The 19,628-nt window shown below is 39.1% G+C and overlaps 1 protein-coding gene across 2 annotated transcripts in view; it reads right to left on the bottom strand.

Annotated features, from left to right (window-relative positions):
• Positions 1-13,168, bottom strand: part of ninl (ninein-like) — a 151,720-nt gene extending 138,552 nt beyond the window's left edge. The window contains exons 1-2 of one of the 2 annotated variants that reach the window (XM_043696419.1): positions 12,983-13,168; positions 687-886 (exon numbers count right to left, since the gene is read on the bottom strand). In XM_043696419.1, the coding sequence (XP_043552354.1) occupies positions 687-886; positions 12,983-13,163 (381 nt within the window). In that variant the 5' untranslated portion in view covers positions 13,164-13,168. The remainder of the gene's footprint in view (positions 1-686; positions 887-12,982) is intronic. The other variant, XM_043696420.1, reaches the window with a different exon arrangement.
• Between the last annotated feature and the right edge of the window lie 6,460 nt (positions 13,169-19,628).

Raw genomic sequence — 19,628 nt, 5'->3', positions numbered from 1 at the left:
CCACAGCAGATGGTGGAATTTGATTTCATTAATATCTGGAATTAAAGAGTCTAATGATGACCATGAATCCATTGTCAATTGTCAGAAAAAACCATGTGGGTCACTAATGTCCTTTAGGGAAGGAAATTACCATCCCTACCTATGTGTGACTCCAGACCAGAGCAATGTGGATAACTCTAACTGCCCTGTGGGCATTTAAGGATGGGCAATAAATGCTGGTCTAGCCTGCAACACCCTCATCTCATGAATGAATTAAAAAAAACTAGAGGGGAAATGTTTTTTTTTGAAAACTTGCATTTGTTACAATCTTGTTTAGACTACCTGAAAGATGGCAGACAGCACATTCAGTAGAAATTGGGATTGAAACAAAACTGATCTCTATACATAAAAAGGAAGTACTTCAACTGGTATGATGAACACAGAGTGGGAAGCTTGATGTTTTAAAGATGATGGATCAAAACTCTCCTTCTGTGCTCATGGATTCTACAACTCTATACCTCTCCTTTCATACCGCAAGCATAGAGCACCTCTGTTCTAAGAAATTTATACTGTGAAGTTGGATTTTACATGCAAGTCATAAAGGTTTCATTACACTCTCAGCAGCTGTAGGAACATGTGGCAACATGTGCACATACTTAAATGCAGGAAAAAAATGTTACTTCCACATATCCACAGGTGGGACTTACCCGGCCATGATAGTTGCTGCCCAAAAGTGTCTGCAGTAGAAGAGGGATCTGAGCTTCCAGGTGGAGCTTTTGGCACAAATCACTGAGCTCCTCCCTGTCCAGGTAACCCGTCCCTGTAGTGTCACAGCTGTCAAACACATCCTTAAGCTGTAACACATATTTGTTCTGCTCTGCTTCATCCATCCCATAGCACCGTCCAGCTGCAAGGAAACATTAAAGAGTTGACGAGAGTTTAAAAGACGACAAGTGTCAGAATTATATTCCACTGAGTAAAAGGAATAACACAAGAACGACAGCCATCGTAAATCAAAGATTTTTTTTTTCTAGAAAACAAATAACAGTTTTCCAAACAGGGATATGAGTGTGTGGGAAGACCAGGTTACCAGGTAGAACAGGAAATTCTTTGGATCTGTGATTTCAAAATTACTTGCATCGAAGTGGGAGGAGATCCAAAAAACTTCCAAGCCAACAGTTCTAATGATATGTTTAGACTTCAGATTTAAAACTTTAAAGGCCATGGAACAGACTAAAACCACAATCAGAATAAAATACACTGAAGATGCTGTATCTGCACCAACATTGATTATACAAAAATAAATGTTTCTTAGGAAGGGGTAAGCAAGGGTGAGGAATTTTCAAAGCGCTTTTTCAGCAAATCTTTGGCAATATCTTAAAACTATTCAACACTGCTGATATTTCATTACACACAACTTTAAAAAGATAGCATTTTGATTCCTATTCCAAACCTGCCTTATTAAAGTAGACAAGAGTGAAACAAAAATGAGTCTGCTTGCAGAAGGAAAATAATTTAGTTTCTTTACAAACAAAATAAAAACTCAAAAAACAGCAAGCTCTCCATCCTAATTCAGTGCTAAATCTACACACAAAGTAACACTAGTTAAACAACTCAAATCCCCAATGTTATGATCCCAGTTGATGGCAATGGATAAATTAGATTTCAGACATGAAACCTAACTTCACAACTTTTACTTTTGCAAATTGGCTACTGTGGTGGTCAGCCACTGGATAAGCTCTCACAAGGCTGCTAACATATTTTGAAAAATGAAAGTAAATTTATTACACAAAAGTATTACAATACAAAGAAAGCCAAACTAAGTTAGCCTTTCTACCTCTGTATTCACACCATGGTTAAAATTAAAGCTTTTGAAGACCCTCAAAATTAAACCCAATAGTTCCGAACCAGACATTTTTGGATAACCAATTCTCGACACTGGTTTGTACCTTAAACAAAAGATTTAGCAATGCAGTAACTTCAGTAGAACAACATTAAACAACAAAGTACTCTAAATGATATGTATGTTTAAACCCAATAACATTAGTTTTCAACCCAATCACACAAAAAAAAACAGACACGACTAAGTAATAAATAAAAGAAATTGACAAAATTGGCCAGATTACTTAAGTGATTTTTCACAATGTGTTGTTCCAAAAACATTGACTATTGTTTCTTGATGTTGATCAGCTTTTCAGCTCACTCACAGGAACTTAATTTGATTTGATTTATGGTAGTTACATGTACCCAAGTATAGTGAAAAGCTTTGTTTTGCGAGCGGTACAGCCAGATCATAGCAAGCAACGACATGCAGATAATAGTGTGCTTAGATAGAGCGAGGTATACAAAGCTATGGCTGCACAGGAGGTGCGCAAAGCGAGATCAATATTAGCAAGAATGGCATTATTTTATATTAGAGAGATCTATTCAGAAGTCTAATAACAGCCGGGAAGAAGCTGTTCTTGAATCTTTTGGTGCATGTGTCCAAGCTTCTGCATCTTCTGCCTAAAGGTTTAAAGAGAGCATTACTGGGGTGGGAGAGGTCTTTGATGATGTTGGCAGCCTTTCTGTGGTAGTGAGAAGTGTAAGTGGAGTCCATGGATGGGAAGTTGGCTTCTGTGATGGTCTGGGCTTGTGCATACAACTTTGTGGTTTCTTAGGTCCTGGGCAGAGAGTTGCCTTATCATGCCATTATGCACCCAAATAGAATACTTTCTGTGGTGCATCTGTGAAAGTTGACAAGGGTTGTTATGGAATGCCAAATTTCCTAAGCCACCTGACAAAGAAGAGGCATTGCTGTGTAGTCTTGACCATTGCATCTACATAGGAGGTCCAGGACAGATTGCCTGTTATTGTCACTCCTAGGAACTTGACACTTTCCATCCTCTGCACTCTCGATGTAGTTAGAGATGCGACCTCCTCCTTTCTTCCTGAAGTCAATGGTCAGTTCTTTTGTTTTCCCGACATTGAGAGAGAGGTTGTTATCATTGCAACACGACTCCAAGTGGTAATACTCATGACTTAGCTTCTATTCTCCGAACTACTAATAGCTGATAACTAAAGGTTAGGCAGAGAGCTTTCAAATCTTCATGCTGCAACAACAACAGCCAATTTTTTCTCCAACTAACACAATCCAAAAAGCAATTGAAAACTCTGGCCTCTGTCAGACTGACTGCCTTCCCATGATGTCCCAGTTACTATTTAACATCTGCTATCTGGTAGAGCACAAGGTCTCTCTCAGACTTACTGGAACTAATCACAGGTATTGACCTAGTTAACAACCAGCATGGGCTATCTGCCTAAACAAACTGCTCTCCCCTATCATCTGTAGAACCTTGTGATTAATCCACAATTAACTTGGTCGGGCCTCACAAACAAACAACAGCTTACTTCTTCTGTTTTTTTTAAATCACAAGCTGCCAGAGGAAGTGGTGGAGGCTGGTACAATTACAACATTTAAAAGGCATCTGGATTGGTATATGAATAGGAAGGGTTTAAAGGGATATGGGCCAAATGCTGGCAAATGGGACTAGATTAATTTAGGATATCTGGTTAGCCTCAACATGTTGGATTGAAGGGTCTGCTTCCATGCTGCCCACAGTCGACTGGTCATTTTCAGCTCAGTTCTCAACTTGTAGCTCCAAACCAAAACTGATAAAAGAATAACAATATGAAAAAAAATCAGTGAAGGTTCTAAAAGAAGGGAAATTAAGATAGCTATTTATATAAAAGGTATATTGAAAAGATCTCATCATAAACAGGAAAAATATTCAACCCATACTTCCCCAACAATATCCTAAAAGTACACTCAACCCCAGTGAAGAATCACCTCTATCTTCAATCTCAACTTTCTTATTGAACTGACAAATTGGCAAGCATTTCTATTCAGTGATTTTTCTGTACATTCATCAAAATGTTATTGGCTCTGTTCTGGTCTCTCTCTGAGGCACAAAGCCACCGAATCAAACTCATTAATCTTTCTCACTAAACTCTAAGAAACAAACAGAAGGCTTTGAATATGTTTATGCGGCTGAACAGCAGATCTACTGATATGGTTCTTTTCTTTAGAACTACCACTTGCTTCTGGCCTGGCTTTTCATAGGTCAATAAGCAGCAATTAACTTACCAAGTAGCTTGTTGAGTCATTTAGCTTTAATTGTGATTTCTTTAGCTCTCCTTAAAGCACAGTAGCCTTGATCTTAATCACTGTAAGGACTTGCTACATATCAATTTGTATGTAAAGATACACCATGATTAGATTCCAAATGCCTCAATGATTGGGCAAAGAAGGAAGCAATCCCAGGACACCAGATCATACTACCTTTATTTGTGAGATTATACTAGTATTAATAGATCAGCTCTGCTTGAAACAATATTGCAGCCTGGCACTACAAAATAGGACCAATCAGAAAACATGCTGATGTGACAAAAGATGTCTGTCATGTGAAGAACTATGAAGCAAGAATCAAGCAGCTGTTTTTTAAAGTCATTCTGGCCACCTGTAGATAACAGAACAATAATTTAATTAAAATTGGACAAGATATTGCTGAGACAAAGTAACTACAAAATACAAGATTTGGAGATTATAATCCTTTAACCTTTACTCTTAGTACAGTACTGTTTGTCAGTTCTGCAAATTAATTTGCACAATGCTGTGCTGCCAAAACAGCAATTTCAAACTCTCAAACTTATGGTAAAAGGAAACTTGATATGTAGTGTAATGGAAAATTAACATTTACTGTGAAATCTGAAAGAGAATACTTTGCTAAATCTAACACTTTGCTAAAACTAACACTTTGCTAAAATTTTAAGTAGACAGCCTGGCTTTGCTGGATACTGCAACAGACAGCTTGGCCTTGCAAGTCTTGCAAAACAGTCAGATTTAGTAAGAGTCAGGGAAAACATAAGCAATCATATCAACAGCCGAATGTTCTCAGTTCTTGTCCTTGAGCGTGTGATAAGGATATGCGAAATGTAGTATAAAAAGAATATGTGAAAGTTGTTCAGTCCTTTACATGCGGCATCTTGCCAACTGTATTGGGCCCCCTGCAGAGGTTACAATAAAGCTTTTTCTTTGCTCTTGCTAGCATTTGAATAGAGTTGATTTAATTTCCACAACAGTAGCATTCTGCAGTTATGATGATTATGGTGTTCATTGCTGGGATGCTGGCTCCTATGACATCCTTTCCTGGTTGGTCTGTTTAAAATATTTCACTTTCCCCTCCACTATATATTCTGATCATTAATATCAAATGATTTCAAGAAATATGCACAGGAATAAAAAACCACATCTCTACATTCATTTTATGAATGCTATGTCTTTTTAAATTCACTTTCAATATATTTTGTTTCAATTACTTCCTACATCAATGTGATACATTGAACACTAGTGTCTTATAATACCTCACATATCTGCAATTGCTAATAAAAAGGTTTAGACACAGTAGCACATTAAAAAAAGCTGAGAGGTAAAGGTACAACATTTTTGTCACAACATATCCATTTTATTTTTGGTTTGACTAGGAAGTGGATGTTACATGGCACTATTAAACGTAGATCAAACTCTTAAAAGGTAGAAAGATAAAAATAGCCTGAAGCAGATGTTCTATGCTGAGGGAGTGGCACACTGTTGGAGGTGTACCCTTCCAGATGAGATGCTAAACTAATCTGCCTTCTCAATTAGAAATTCTATGTTCAAACAAAAAGCCATATGTTTCTTTTCATGTCCAGATTAATACTTATCTCTCAACTAATTTTATTTCTTAAAAAGAATTACCTGGATATTTACTTTATTACTATCAGATAAATTAACTGCTCTTCCTAAATGCATTAAAGCATGGATGTACTCCACTTGCTGTAACACACTCAGACATCCCAAAGATATATTCAAATATTTGTTGCTAGTACTTTGTGAAATCTACTTTGTAATAATTTCCACAGGAATCCAACTTAGTTTTCAACTTGTCATTTCAGTTTACATGTGTCAAGCATTTTTTTTTAAGTTTTGCTTGCAATCAAGTGATATTCTCACTAATATCCTCAACAGCATTTCCGACCACAGAGACTGGTAGATAATTATGCCTTGATAACAAATGTCAGAAAACTCTCTGGTCTAGGCCAAATCCCAAGCTCAAACAATGCTTAGATCAAGTGGTGGATCACTGGATAGTAATAACCATGAGCAGGGTTCTAGTTTAATTTTCTATTCTGCAACACACCTTGGGTCAAACATTCAGCTAGGGTCAATGAAATAGGTTCGAACAGGGAACAAAAGAAAACTGCATTTATACAGCACTTTTAACAGTGAAACATTGCATCCTTTTGAAGGCTGCTAGAAATCAGAAAATTGATACTAAGCCAGAGGAGACAATAGCACAGGTAACAAAACGTTTGGTCAAAGTTTTAATTTTTATGGAGTATTGTTAATCAGGTAGTTTAGGGAGGGAATACCAGAGATGGCCTAGAGTCTACATTAGGTGTTCCAAAACTGGCACACACCTGATCTACACAAGAGAATTGTCTATTGGTGGATTTGAGGGCCAGCACAAATATTTACCCAGGTTTTTCCTTTAATCAATTTTTCATTTCACATGTATAAAAATAAAAGAAATTAAAATATTTTCCAGTGAATGTTTGCTAACCAATTGTATTTTTCTTCAAAACACAAGAACATATGGTAATGGCCTAGTGGATTGGACCCAGGAAAGAGATCTTTGATTTCCAGCCTTTGATATAAGCTTACTCGCACAGGTCAGAAATCTCCTCAGAGGACTCATTCACTACCAAACTTTCTGGAAATGAGCTGGTTATTCAAAGCAATGCATGACCCAAGCAAAGGAGCCTAATTTCCACACTTAACTGATTGGAGAAGCTGGCTAAGCAATTGATCACAATGTGGTTTCTTGAGACCATGGGACACCTAGTTAGAGATGGCTTTGGAAGAGCAAGTGGGACCACTGCTCCCACCCACTGACTTCAACTGGCAACAACAGGCTTCGGAAAACCCCACGACTCCAGGCTGAAGTGTGGGGAAGTATTTCATTTGCCCTGCAAGCAGCAAGAAGCCGAGTCATTTCAGGATCCTGCTGTTGCCGACTACTAAAGAGCTAAGTAGAACCAGCAATGCTGTTCATTTCCCAACACCACTTCAGCGTGGGCACATTCACCAATTTAAGCAAGAAATTCAGAGTTTGTTTTTGTAATCAAGTGTAACTATCAATATCACAGAATCAGAAAATTTGCATATGATTTAACAGTCCATTAACAAAATATTTGAAAAAGTACCAAGAAAATTCATAGAGGTTGAAAAGAAAAGTACTACATGCAATAGAGAAACAGATCAGCAAGGCATGACCAAAATGATGGGTTTTGAGAAAACTTTTAAAGGAGAGACTGGTGGACACGTGGAGGACCACAGCCAAATATTGGAGGCAATGCCATTAAATAAACCACATCTGGTAAGTTAATTGCAGAAAAGAGAACTGAAGGAGCTGAAGGATGCAGCAGGAGGGAATATAAAACTTGGAGGCATTTTACAGATAGGGGCAGCAAGGCCATGAAGGAAAATGGTAATGTTAATGTTAATGTTAATGTCATTTAATGTTAATATGTAGGGGGGTCAAAGGGAAATTAGTCAATGACTAGTCAATGGAACTTCATACAGGACAGATACCACTGTACTAGTTGCTGCATTTTGAACAAGTGGCATGTTTTGGAAGATGGGCATTTTTGTTTTTAATAATCAAGGACCGAGATCTCAGTGACAGAGGGGCAGCAATTTTTTAAAGGCAAAAATAGGTGATGGGAATTGAAATTTAGTTTGGTATCAAATAGTCAAAGGGGTTGGTAAGGATACGCATAGTTCGTTTTAGTCTGTCTCTGAGTGGCCAGAATGCAAACTTGAAATCAGTGGTGGAGAACCACAGGTTAATAAAGGATATCAGCACAGAATTATTATATGCAAATGTGTCTGACAAACCTGAATGAGTTATCTTATGGACCATCTGATGATGGTAATCCATAGATGCTGTACAAATGGGGTTAAGGATTTGTCCCAGACATTGGCACAAAATGAGTGATAGGAGGGAAAACCATTTCACACAGCCTCCATTGACTCCAGTGCATTTGAATACCCAATTTTATCGCTAAGGAACAGCTTAGGTGATCAAACCCTGTCCATTTTACATAATTTCCCATATCAGGTTTTATACCTGCAGATTTCAAAAGTAAGTTTGGTGCAAAATTGGTTTGAAATACAAGAAGTGGTGAATGGATGTTTTTCTGATGGGAGACAAGGTGATTTAAGCCCCATAGGACTTGGTATTGCTATCACGTTTTACCTTATTATATGAAAATCTACATCAGTTATATATGGTCTTCTTCCAAATTGTATGATTCTAAAGGAGCAGAGTTTATTTTCATCTTTTATCTGTTTTTCTTAGCATGGTGTTTAGTGACAGCAAATAGCAGATATTCCCATAGTCACTGGCAACAATTAAAACAAAATATTTCTGAATGAAGTGAGAAGGAGATATATTTTGGGTTGGTGATCAGCAGGATTGTATGTGAATAGGAAGGGTTTGGAGGGATATGGGCCAGGTGCTGGCAGGTGGGACTAGATTGGGTTGGGATATCTGGTCGGCATGGACGGATTGGACCAAAGGGTCTGTTTCCATGCTGTACATCTCTATGACTCTATGGCCAACCAAAGATTAGTTGTCTAATTATGCAATACAAGAACATTAGGATTAGGATCCAACATATTAGATAACTAATGACTCAAGTATTCAGCTAACACACCAATCAGATCAGAGACTGGAATTCTGCAGTGAATAACTCACCTCCTGACTCCTCAAAGTCTGCCTACCACCTAAATGGACTAAGTTAGGAGGTGCGATGGATACTTGCCTGACTGGATAGCTCCATGAACATTCAATAAGCTCAAATAACACCATCACATACAAAGCAGCCCACATGACTGACATCTCGTCCAGCACCTCAAGTATTCACATCCTGCGCCACTGACACACAGTGGTAGCAACGGGTGTCATCTGCAACAGCTCACCGAGACTATTTTCCCAGCGTCTCCTAAATCCATGATCTCTACCACATAGAAAGACAAGTACGCCAGATACAGGAGAACAACACCACTCGCAGGTTTGCCTCTAAGCCACAAATTAGCCATTCCCTCACTCTCCCTAGATCAACTAAGTCCTGGAATTCTCATACAAACAGCACTATGGATATATCTACATCACATGGATGTCAGCATTTCAAAACAGCAGCACATCACCTCTTCTCAATGACAATTAAAGATCTGGAGACCAATGATGCTCACATCCTATAAATTAATAAAATGATTTATGGGGTAGAAACTTATACCAGATAGTGGGGCAAAGCAGGCACTATCTGACCAATATAAATAAAACTGACTGACAGACACAGAATATAACTAGCAGCCCATCCAATACAGCCTGTTTCACACCACTGCCTAGAACAAATTTTGACACCAAGGCACCTATGTTCAAAGAAAAAACTTCATTCATCACATTAATGGCAATTAGCAGCACTAAGTCATTGATTAAGGTGTGTATTTTAATGCATACATTTTGTAGAATGCTTGGGTATTAAAGTTAGTATTGAATAGAATAGAAATTTATTGTCACGTGAAAAATACAGTGAAAATGTTTATAAGTCACCCCACCACAGCATTGACATCAATGACAGAAGTCATATATAATTATTTTTAAAACGAGATATCAAGATAAAGTTCATCACAGTTTAGTTAACGGCTGCTGGGCTTGTGGAAAGCCAATTAATGAATAGTGGAATACCCTGAAGACACAGCCAGGATAAGACCGCTATGCCAGTCCAGTGGACTATTGGACCAGAAACCTCCAAAGGCGGCCATCATGCTGGGCCGAGACCGTCACTCCTGGACAAGGCTGTTTGCTGGGCTGCTGGAATATCTGGACGCTCAAGATGAAGACCAGCCCTACATAAGGCCAAGACTTCCACACTGGCAGACCACCACATTGGGTGTTGATGAAGGATCTTAGCGAAATATCAACTCCCCTGTTCTTCTGTTGCTGCTTGACCTACTGTCCTTTTTCTAGCTCCACATTTTATTGACTCTGACTTTCTAGCATCTGCAATTCTCTATCTCCATGAGACCGCCTTTCCCCTCCTTTTGGCGCCCAGGCCTAAAGTTGTTAAAAAAAAATTCAACTTGTGCGCTGGAAACATGGACAGCCAATTGACCCGAAAGGTGGCATGCAATTAAGTAAAGTTTGAGAGTGATCAGTAATGATCAGACAAGTGAAACAGGGCTCCACAAGTTGCCATTTAGAGGACTGTAGGACTGGAGGGGAAGTTATGGCTATAGAGAGAAGTTAGTTTGTGGCGCAATTTAATCTCAAGAATGACCTCTAAACACAGGTATAGTAGTAACTTTCCTGATATGAAACAGTTAATAATATTGTGGTACCATTTTATTTTAAGTTACATTATAAATCATGAAAGTTATTACAAAAATTGAAACGTTTATCAGTTGAATTGAGTGGCTTTCAATTTGGTTCTTTAAATATTTGATGATTGAGCCATTAGCATAAACTATTACAGTCTGAGTCCATTCATCCATCATATTATCAGAAGTTATCTTATAAACCTATACATATATATACCTTGTTTAAAAGCAATCAAATCAGAGTTCAGATATATATTGGAAACTCTAATGCTTTAGATATATGGATCAAGATTCTCACATGTTCTCTAGAATATAATATTATTTATCATGCTGGACATGACATTATTTTCTTTCCATGGAATTCAGAGACTTGTACTTTTTCTGAAAATCTCCAAATTATTTTAACACTAGAGACATCATTTGGAAAAGAAAACTAAAGAGACTAAGAAAAAAAATGCACAAGTGTTTCCAAATCCAACCTTAGTTCAAGATATATTGTTTGTACAGTCCAACTCATTGGCTGTGCAGACTGAACAGAAAAGGAGATGGTGGAAAGGAGAACATAAATCAAGGAAAAATAAATAACTATTGCCTTTTTTGGACCAAACTAATTTTCATATTCTAATATTATTTACCTTTTAAAGATAGCTATGGAAAAACTGGACTTTTTCAAACTAACAATGATTTCCTAAAGAAATTAAAATTAAAAAGAATTCCTGTGGAATGTGGTATTTTCCCAACATGTCAGTACAGAAACAAGCATATTCATGTATAATGCAAATTATTTTACAGACTTTGGCATATGGAGACTTCATTACATTTTGCATTATTTGCTGTGCATTATTTGAAGACCCACATGCACGTGGGCCATTTAGCAAAATTTTGTCATCTAAACTAAAATTCTCAATAGAGCTTCAAGTGGATTTTCTCCTTGGTTTTTCGCAAAACTGTAATACTATCAAATACCTTCTGCTACTTAGATGGGAAAAAAAACTGAAAGAATCTTTTACTCCTAATTGTATTAATTCCTCAAACCCTTAATGATGCATTCACACTGGTACTGTTATACGAAATACTATAAAGCTTTATGGTGTCACCTCCAGCCAAAAGTGGTATATAATTCAGGATAGTAAATAACATTAAACAAAACAAAAATCCAACTTTGAACTGGCTTTTAAAGTGAACTGGTGTTTGAATAAAGTCAAACTCCATTGTTTGTTTGTTTCCTTGATATGCTACTGTACAGAACCGAACTGCATTTGTGACTATGTATATTCATTGATCTTTTCTGAATAACGTGTATTTTTTTTAAAATAAAAGAAGTACGACTCCAGGCTGAAGTTAAATGGGGGTCCCTTCAGTTATCGGACCTTCCTGGTGCTTCAAATGCATGCAAGTATAGCCTGGTTCAAGAAAGATTTTGAAGAGTCAAATTCGAATGTTTGTTTCCTGGATATGCTAATATCCCGGACCGAACTGTGTTTGTGACTGTATATATATAAAAAAAATACCTTCATGAATGAAGTATATTTTTGAAATAAAAAAGGTGTGACTCCGGATAGGTCGGAATGTCAAAATTTCAATGTTTGTTTTCTAAAACAAAGACTATACAGAATTGAGTTAGAGCATTTGTATGGATTTACAAATGGTTTTATGAGAAAATATATATTTGAAATAAAAATGACTCAAGACAGGAGTACAACATTGTTGAGAGAAAAAAAAACAATAGCAGGTCGAATTCTGCTTATTTTTTGACCAGAGGATCGGTAACGGCGGAGAAAGCTAAATTTCAAGCCTTAATTTAAAAGAAATTCTGGTAGACAGAACTTTACGTTAAGGAATTTTGGCAACACGCCCAGCAAAATTCAGAGATGAACCTCAGAAACACGTTGCAGCATAGCTGGAGACGGTGCCCTTCTCGATTGGTTGGAGCAAACCCAAAATGTTACATTTTTAAAAAAAAAATTAGACATACGAGCAAACTGTACATTTTGTTTTTGCTTGGACTGGAGAGCATTTCATTGTCCGCTGTTAAAAACGGACGAGGCACGCGGGAAATTAATGAGGTGGGATGATCGTTAAATACAACACCTGAAAAGTTTATTTTAAATGAAGGTTTTGAAGGACGTGCCTCCCGGCTACAGGGGGAAATAAAACCTTTTTTTCAGAACGGCGAGGGAGGGACAGACAACGCTTCACCATGGGAACCGAGGCAACTCTTCAAGTGAGCCCTTGAATAACTTAACTGTTGTAAATATTCGTGTTTTAAGATTCCTATGAGAGCCGGGGTGAATGGAAAATATGTTTTTTTTTTCAATCTTACCGCTTTTTCTTTCTTGCCCTTGCTCTCACTTCACTTTACCTTCCTCCCAAACCTCTCTATCATGCCTCACTGAGTAAGGATCAGTGATCTTCATGGCTCCATTGTATCTCGTGTGTTGATCGGCCAGGTCGGTATCGCTGTGATACTTCGCCGCCTTGTTACAATGTAGCAAGCGAATGTTACTCTTCACCATTCAATCAGACCGAGGTTCTCACCTCTGAACTCCAGCAAGTATAAACCAACCTCTCCTCTCCCACTTCGCCTCCAGCACAGGAAGCTGGGCAGGGTTTGCAAACCATCGCTCTTAAAACTGTGCTTTACTGATTGCAGCCCCTGCTGGCTTGGAGGAACATCACAAGAAGGTGTTACAGTACCGAAAGAGGCCATTTGGCCCATTGTCTCCCATAACATTCTTCCTTTGTGAGTGGCGGTCTAATTCCATTTTGAATAAAACTTTTGAAATTGTCTCTACCACATTGACAGGCAGTTTTTTTTTTCAGGTCACCTTTTCTAATTTTGCAAATCTTTTTATATCTGCGCTCTCCACTTCCTAATACAGTGGTGACCTCGAAATCCGAACGCCCTATTGTTCGAACAACTCGGAATCCGAACAATTATTACGAGAAAATTTTGCCCTAAAATCCAAACACATTTTCAGAATCCGAACACCACATACCGTTCAGGTCGCACATTTTGTTCAGTTCGTCCCCGGAAGTAGTCGTGAAAGCATCTCTCGTGTGTCCTTCACTAGTTTACCTCGTGTTTTCACCTTGATTTGTGCTGGATTTTTAAGTGATCACCCTTGTGCATTCACCATGGCACCCAAGAAGAGCAGTGTAGCAAATAAAAGTAAGAGGAAGTCCGTGAGAATGACAATTGAGTTGAAGAAAGAACTTATCGCTAAGCATGAGAGCGGTACGCGTGTGTCTGATCTCGCTGCCATGTTTGAGATGCCAAAATCGACCGTGTGTACGATTCTGAAAAATAAAGAAGTGATAAAAGCAGCTGATGTGGCAAAAGGTATTACGTCTGTGACCTCTTAGAGATCAACGTTTATAGAGGAGGTGGAAAAACTCCTCTTAGTGTGGATAAACGAAAAACAATTGGTTGGTGATCCCATCTCTGAGGGCATAATTTGTGAGAAACCCAGGCTCCTGTATGCTGATCTTAAAAAAGACGTGCCTGGAAGTAGTGCTGATAGTGATGAGTTTAAGGCTAGTAGGTGGTGGTTTGAAAACTTTAAGAAGAGAACTGGGATCCACAGTGTTGTGATGCATCGAGAGGCTGCAAGTTCGAATGTGGATGCAGCGGCAAATTTTGTGAAGAAATTTAGTGAGTTTGTGAACACTGAGGGGTATGTGGCACAACAGGTGTTCAATTGTGATGAGACAGGCCTCTTCTGGAAAAAAGGATGCCAAGGAGGACCTATATAACTAAGGAAGAGAAGTCTTTACCAGGCCATAAGCCAATGAAAAACAGGCTTACTCTCTTGTTGTGTGGTAATGCTAGTAGACACTGCAAGATAAAGCCTTTGCTTGTATACCACTCAGAGAATCCACGTGTTCAAAAAGAACAATGTTATGAAGAGCAAGCTTAATGTTATGTGGAAGGTAAACATGAAAGCATGGGTTACCAGGCAGTTCTTCACTGAGGGGATTCATGAGGAGTTTGCCCCGTCTGTGAAGGCTTATCTTGAGGAAAAGAATCTACCCCTGAGGCTCTCCTTGTGATGGACAATGCTCCTGCTCATCCTCCAGGCTTGGAAGAAGATTTGGTGGGCGGATTTAGCTTCATCAAGGTGAAGTTCTTGCCCCCCCCCCCCCCCATACCACTCTTCTCATCCACCCATGGACCAGCAAGTTATCTCAAATTTCAAAAAACTGTACACCAAGGCTATGTTCCAGAGATGCTTTGAGGTGACAAACAAGACTGAACTAACCCTCAGACTTTTGGAAAGATGTCCTCCATTGCTTAAGAGTCATAGACAAAGCATAGGTGGAAGTGTCTCTGAGGACAATGATCTCTGCCTGGAAGAAACTCTGGCCTGAATGTGTTGCAGGGAGAGACTTTGAAGGCTTCAAAGAACCACCTGTTCTGCCTGTTATTGTGTCTCTGGGCAAGTCCATGGGCTTGGAGGTGAGTGAAGAGGATGTGGAGGATCACAAGAATGAACTCACCACAGAATAACTTCAGCACCTCCACAAGACACAGCAAAAAGAAGTGGCAGAGGAAATTTCGTCAGAGGAGGAAGAGGAAGAAACATTTCCAGTGCTGAAATTAAGGAACTATGCTTCCTGTGGTCTAAAACACAGGCCATTGTTGGAAAGTGGCATCCTAACAAGGCAGTGGTCAACAGGAGCATAAACATGTTCAATGTCAATGTGATTGACCACTTCAGAAAAATTCAGAAAAGTCGCCAACACCAGACAATTTTGGAAAGGTGGTTCTCTAAAGAAAGCTTTCCAGAACCACTCTAAATGAACTGCTGTGCTTTTCCAGCACCACTCTAATCAAAACTCTGGTTTCCAGCATCTGCAGTCATTGTTTTTACCTCTAAAGAAAGCCAGTCCAGTGAGCCCTCTACAAGTGGTCTTAGTGTTACGACAATGAAGAGACAAAGAGAGCAAACAGCAGAGGCATAATTACCTGATGTAATTATGGAAGGTGACTCACCTTCCAAGCAGTAAACCCTCTCCCTCCTTCCTCCTCTCCAGCTTCCACATGCACCATTAGCACTCCTCACTAAGGTATATGAAGTTATTTTCATGTTAGTACATTTATTTCTTGTTTTTATTATTATTACTTGATATTTAGGTCATTTACTCATCTTACTTTACCTTAACCATGTGTATTTGCAGTTAAAACTGTCTTGGAAATGTGTTTTATTGGGTCCAGAAACGGATTAGTTCACTTTCCATTATTTCATATGGCGAAAATAGTTTCAGAATCCGAACTTTTCGCAATCCAAACAGCCTCCTGGAACGAACTAAATTCGGATTCCGAGGCACCACTGTGCCTTCGCCACTTGGAGTATTTTAGATTAGATTAGATTCCCTACAGTGCAGAAACAGGCCCTTCAGCCCAACCAGTCCACACCGAGACCCACCCAGACCCATTTCCCTCTGACTAATGCACCTAACACTATGGGCAATTGAGCATGGCCAATTCACCTGATCTGCACATTTTTGGACTGTGGGAGGAAACCCATGCAGACACAGGGAGAATGTTAAAAACCCAACACAGACAGTCGCCTGAGGCTGGAATCCAACCTGGGACCCTGTTGCTGTGAGGCAGCAGTGCTAACCACTGAGCCATGGTGCCATCCAATATTTTCTTCCTATTCACTTTGTCCAGGCCCCTCATGAATATGAATACATTTTTGTTTAAAGCAATGGCTGAGTTTCCTGGAATTCTGTGTTTGTACCTTTTTACAAACCTCCCCTCGACTTTTGTTCTCCAAGGAAACAGTTCCAACTTCTTCAATCTATTATTATAACAAAAGTTCATAATTCTGGACACATTCTCCTGAATCTTTTCTGCACCTAAATTAATCACAAATTTGATACAAATTTCAGTTCAGACTGGACTCATCTATTATAATCGTTCTACTTTTTTTTGCATTGTATTCTATTACTCTAATGGACCTACGTAAGGTATGTTTTTGCCTGCATGGCACGCAAAACACTACTTTTCACTGTATTCTCGATACACATGATAATAATAAATCAGATCAATTCAAATCCTTATAGAAACCCAAGCTCCTACATTCTGCATTCCAAAAAGATAATGTACAGTATAAACACACTTTTTATTGCAAGAAGAGGCTATTGGTGTTAAGAATTCTATTGAGAACAGTAACTAAACAGAAATTTGAGCATCCAGTGAGTAACTGGAAGAACTACACCAAAAGATGTAATGTTTACTGTGAGATAATAAAAACAAAGCAAGTAACGTAACACTGTAGTTTGTCAAGACTTTTAATCAAGAGTTCTTATTCAGTCTCCGATTTGACTGCTTGATTTCACAGTCTTGAGGGTTCATTCACCTCTTCATCTGGACCAAACCAAGAATGCCAAAGCTCTCTGGAATTCTCTTTGTCTTCTGCTTAATGTGCCAGTTATTCTCCAAATTATGAGATGCAATGAGGATCCTGAAGTTTGCTTGTGGTTTGGTAACTGTATAACATTTTCTATAAAATACCATAAGTGATGACTTCTGAGTTCAACCTTGAACCTCATTCCTTTCATATTTAGCAATTTAAAAATCAGAACATCCCAGTTCCATTTGTTGTTGTTTTTTGGACAGATACAAGGTGGTTTAATTAAAGCAGAAAGTGCTGGCAAAATTTAGCAGATCTGGCAGCATCTATGGAAAGGGAGACAGTTAAATTCTTCAGGTTAACTCACTGAGTTTCTCCAGCACTCTGTTTTCATTTCAGATTTCCAGTACACCCAGGATTTGCTTTAATACAGGTTGCTTACACCCTGTCTCCTCACTTTCTGTAAACCTTTTAGTCCAACAATTGCTTTACAGTACTTGACAAGCTGCTTCACTTTGCTTGTTCCCAAGCTGAACTGTTTTTGCCCAATTAGTTTCCTGTCGATGTCATCTTCCAACTCCAAGGTAGGCAGATCTTCTAGCCTCTTTTCCCCCTCACAACTCTTTCTTCAACTGAGCATGAGCTCCCACAGTATTCTCACAATAAGGTTACAATTATCATCGAAGCATAGAGATATACAGCATAGAAACAGACCCTTTGGTCCAACTCGTCCATACCGACCAGATATCCTAAATTAGTCTTGTCTCATTTGCTAACATTTGGCCTCTCCCTCTGAACCCTTCTTATTCATATACCCATCCAGATGCTTTTTAAATGTTGTAATTGTACTAGCCTCCACCACTTCCTCTGTCAATTCATTCTAAACATGCACCACCCTCTGCATGAAACAGTTGCCCCTTAGGTCCCTTTTAAATCTTTCCCCCTCACCTTAATCTAAGCTCTCTAGTTTTGGACCCCACTTTCTACGCTGTTCACTACGCCAATTTTGGTGTAATCTGCAAATTTACCCCAGAGAATAGATTATTCATCCTATCCATGCCCCTCATGATTTTATAAATCTCTATAAGTTCACCCCTCAGCCTCTCCCTATAGTTTAAATCCTCTAACCCTGGCAACATCCTTGTAAATCTTTTCTGAACTCTTTCAAGTTTAACAACATCCTTCCTGTAGCAAGGAGACCAGAATTGCACGCAGTATTCCAAACGTGGCCTAACCAATGTCCTGTACAGCCACAACATGACCTCCCAACTCCTGTACTCAATACTCTGACCAATAAGGAAAGCATACCAAACACCACCTTCACTATCCTATCTACCTGCAACTCTACTTTCAAGAAACTATGAACCTGCACTCCAAGGGCCCTTTGTTCGGCAACACTCCCCAGGACCTTACCATTAAGTGTATAAGACCTGCCCTGATTTGCCCTACCAAATGTAGCACCTCACATTTATCTAGATCAAACTCCATCTGCCACTCCTCAACCCACCTGATCAAGGTCCTGTTGTACTCTGAAGTCACTTTCTATGCTGTCCACTACACCAATTTTGGTGTAATCTGCACATTTACCAACCATACCTCCTATATTCACATCCAATTGTCTTTGCCTAAGGTGCAGGTCTGGCTGACATCTATTTATTTTGCTCCCTCAACTCTGGGTGAGTTGAAACCTACATAAAACCAAAACTGCAACTGTCTCTACCTATTCCAAAATTGAACACGCTTACAAATCAAAATATCAATCTTAATACATTATAACATAAAACTTCCTTGTGACATTAGGAAGGGGTAACCAATTTCTTAATAGAAATGGACAGGTGGAGATAATTGGGAAGGGACTTTCAGTGAAGAGAATCCTGGCTGCTGAAAACATTGCAGCTGTTGGTGAGGAGAGGGGTGGGGGAGAGATTCAGAGGTTGGAGTCAGAGGATCAACTTTTGAGCATGGATTTATGGGATACAGGGTTTTCAATTGATGGGAAGGGTGATGCCATGGAATATTTCAATAAAGAAGATTATAATTTTAAAATTTCAAACCTTGATACAGGAGGGCAATGAGATCAAAACAGGATTAAGGGTTTGGAACAAACAAGACTTTGCATGTTTGGAAAACTGTAAACAGTTTAAATTTCAGAGGATGGGCAATGTGAGATCATTCTGGAATATCAAATCTAGATTTGAAAGGGTTTCAGCAGCAAATCAAAATGGTGTGTTGCTTCCCTGGTGCCAGGGTCAAGGATGTCTCAGAAAGGTGCAGAATGTTCTCAAGGGAAACGGGGCAGCAGGAGGTCGTTGTACACATTGGAACCCACGACATAGGAAGGGAAAAGTTGAGATTCTGTAGGGAGAGTACAGAGAGTTAGACAGGAATTTAAAAAGGATATCACCGAGAGTAGTAATATCTGGATTACACCTGGTGCTATGCGCTAGTGAGGGCAGGAATAGGAGGATAGAGCAAATAAATGCATGGACGAGGAGCTGGTGTATGGGAGAAGCATTCACAATTTTGGGTCATTGGAAGCTCTTTTGGGGTAGAAGTGACCTGTACAAGAAGGATGAATTGTTCCTAAATTGGAAGGAGCCTAATATACTGGCAGGGAGATTTGCTAGACTGCTCGGGAGGATTTAAGCTAGTAAGGGGGAGGGGGGTGGCGGTGGGGGAGAGGTGGGACCCAGGAAGATACTGAGAAAAGAGATCAATCTGAGTCTGGTACAGTTGAGAACAAAGGCCAGTCAAACAGTCAGGGCAGGCAGGAATAAAGCAGAGAGCAAGGTAGGACTGGTAAATTAAACTGCATTTATTTC

The sequence above is a fragment of the Chiloscyllium plagiosum genome, chromosome 9, assembly GCF_004010195.1.
Source record: "Chiloscyllium plagiosum isolate BGI_BamShark_2017 chromosome 9, ASM401019v2, whole genome shotgun sequence".
Taxonomy (NCBI): Eukaryota; Metazoa; Chordata; class Chondrichthyes; order Orectolobiformes; family Hemiscylliidae; genus Chiloscyllium; species Chiloscyllium plagiosum.
Note: the sequence above shows the minus strand (reverse complement) of the source record. Positions and strands in the feature narration are given on the sequence as shown.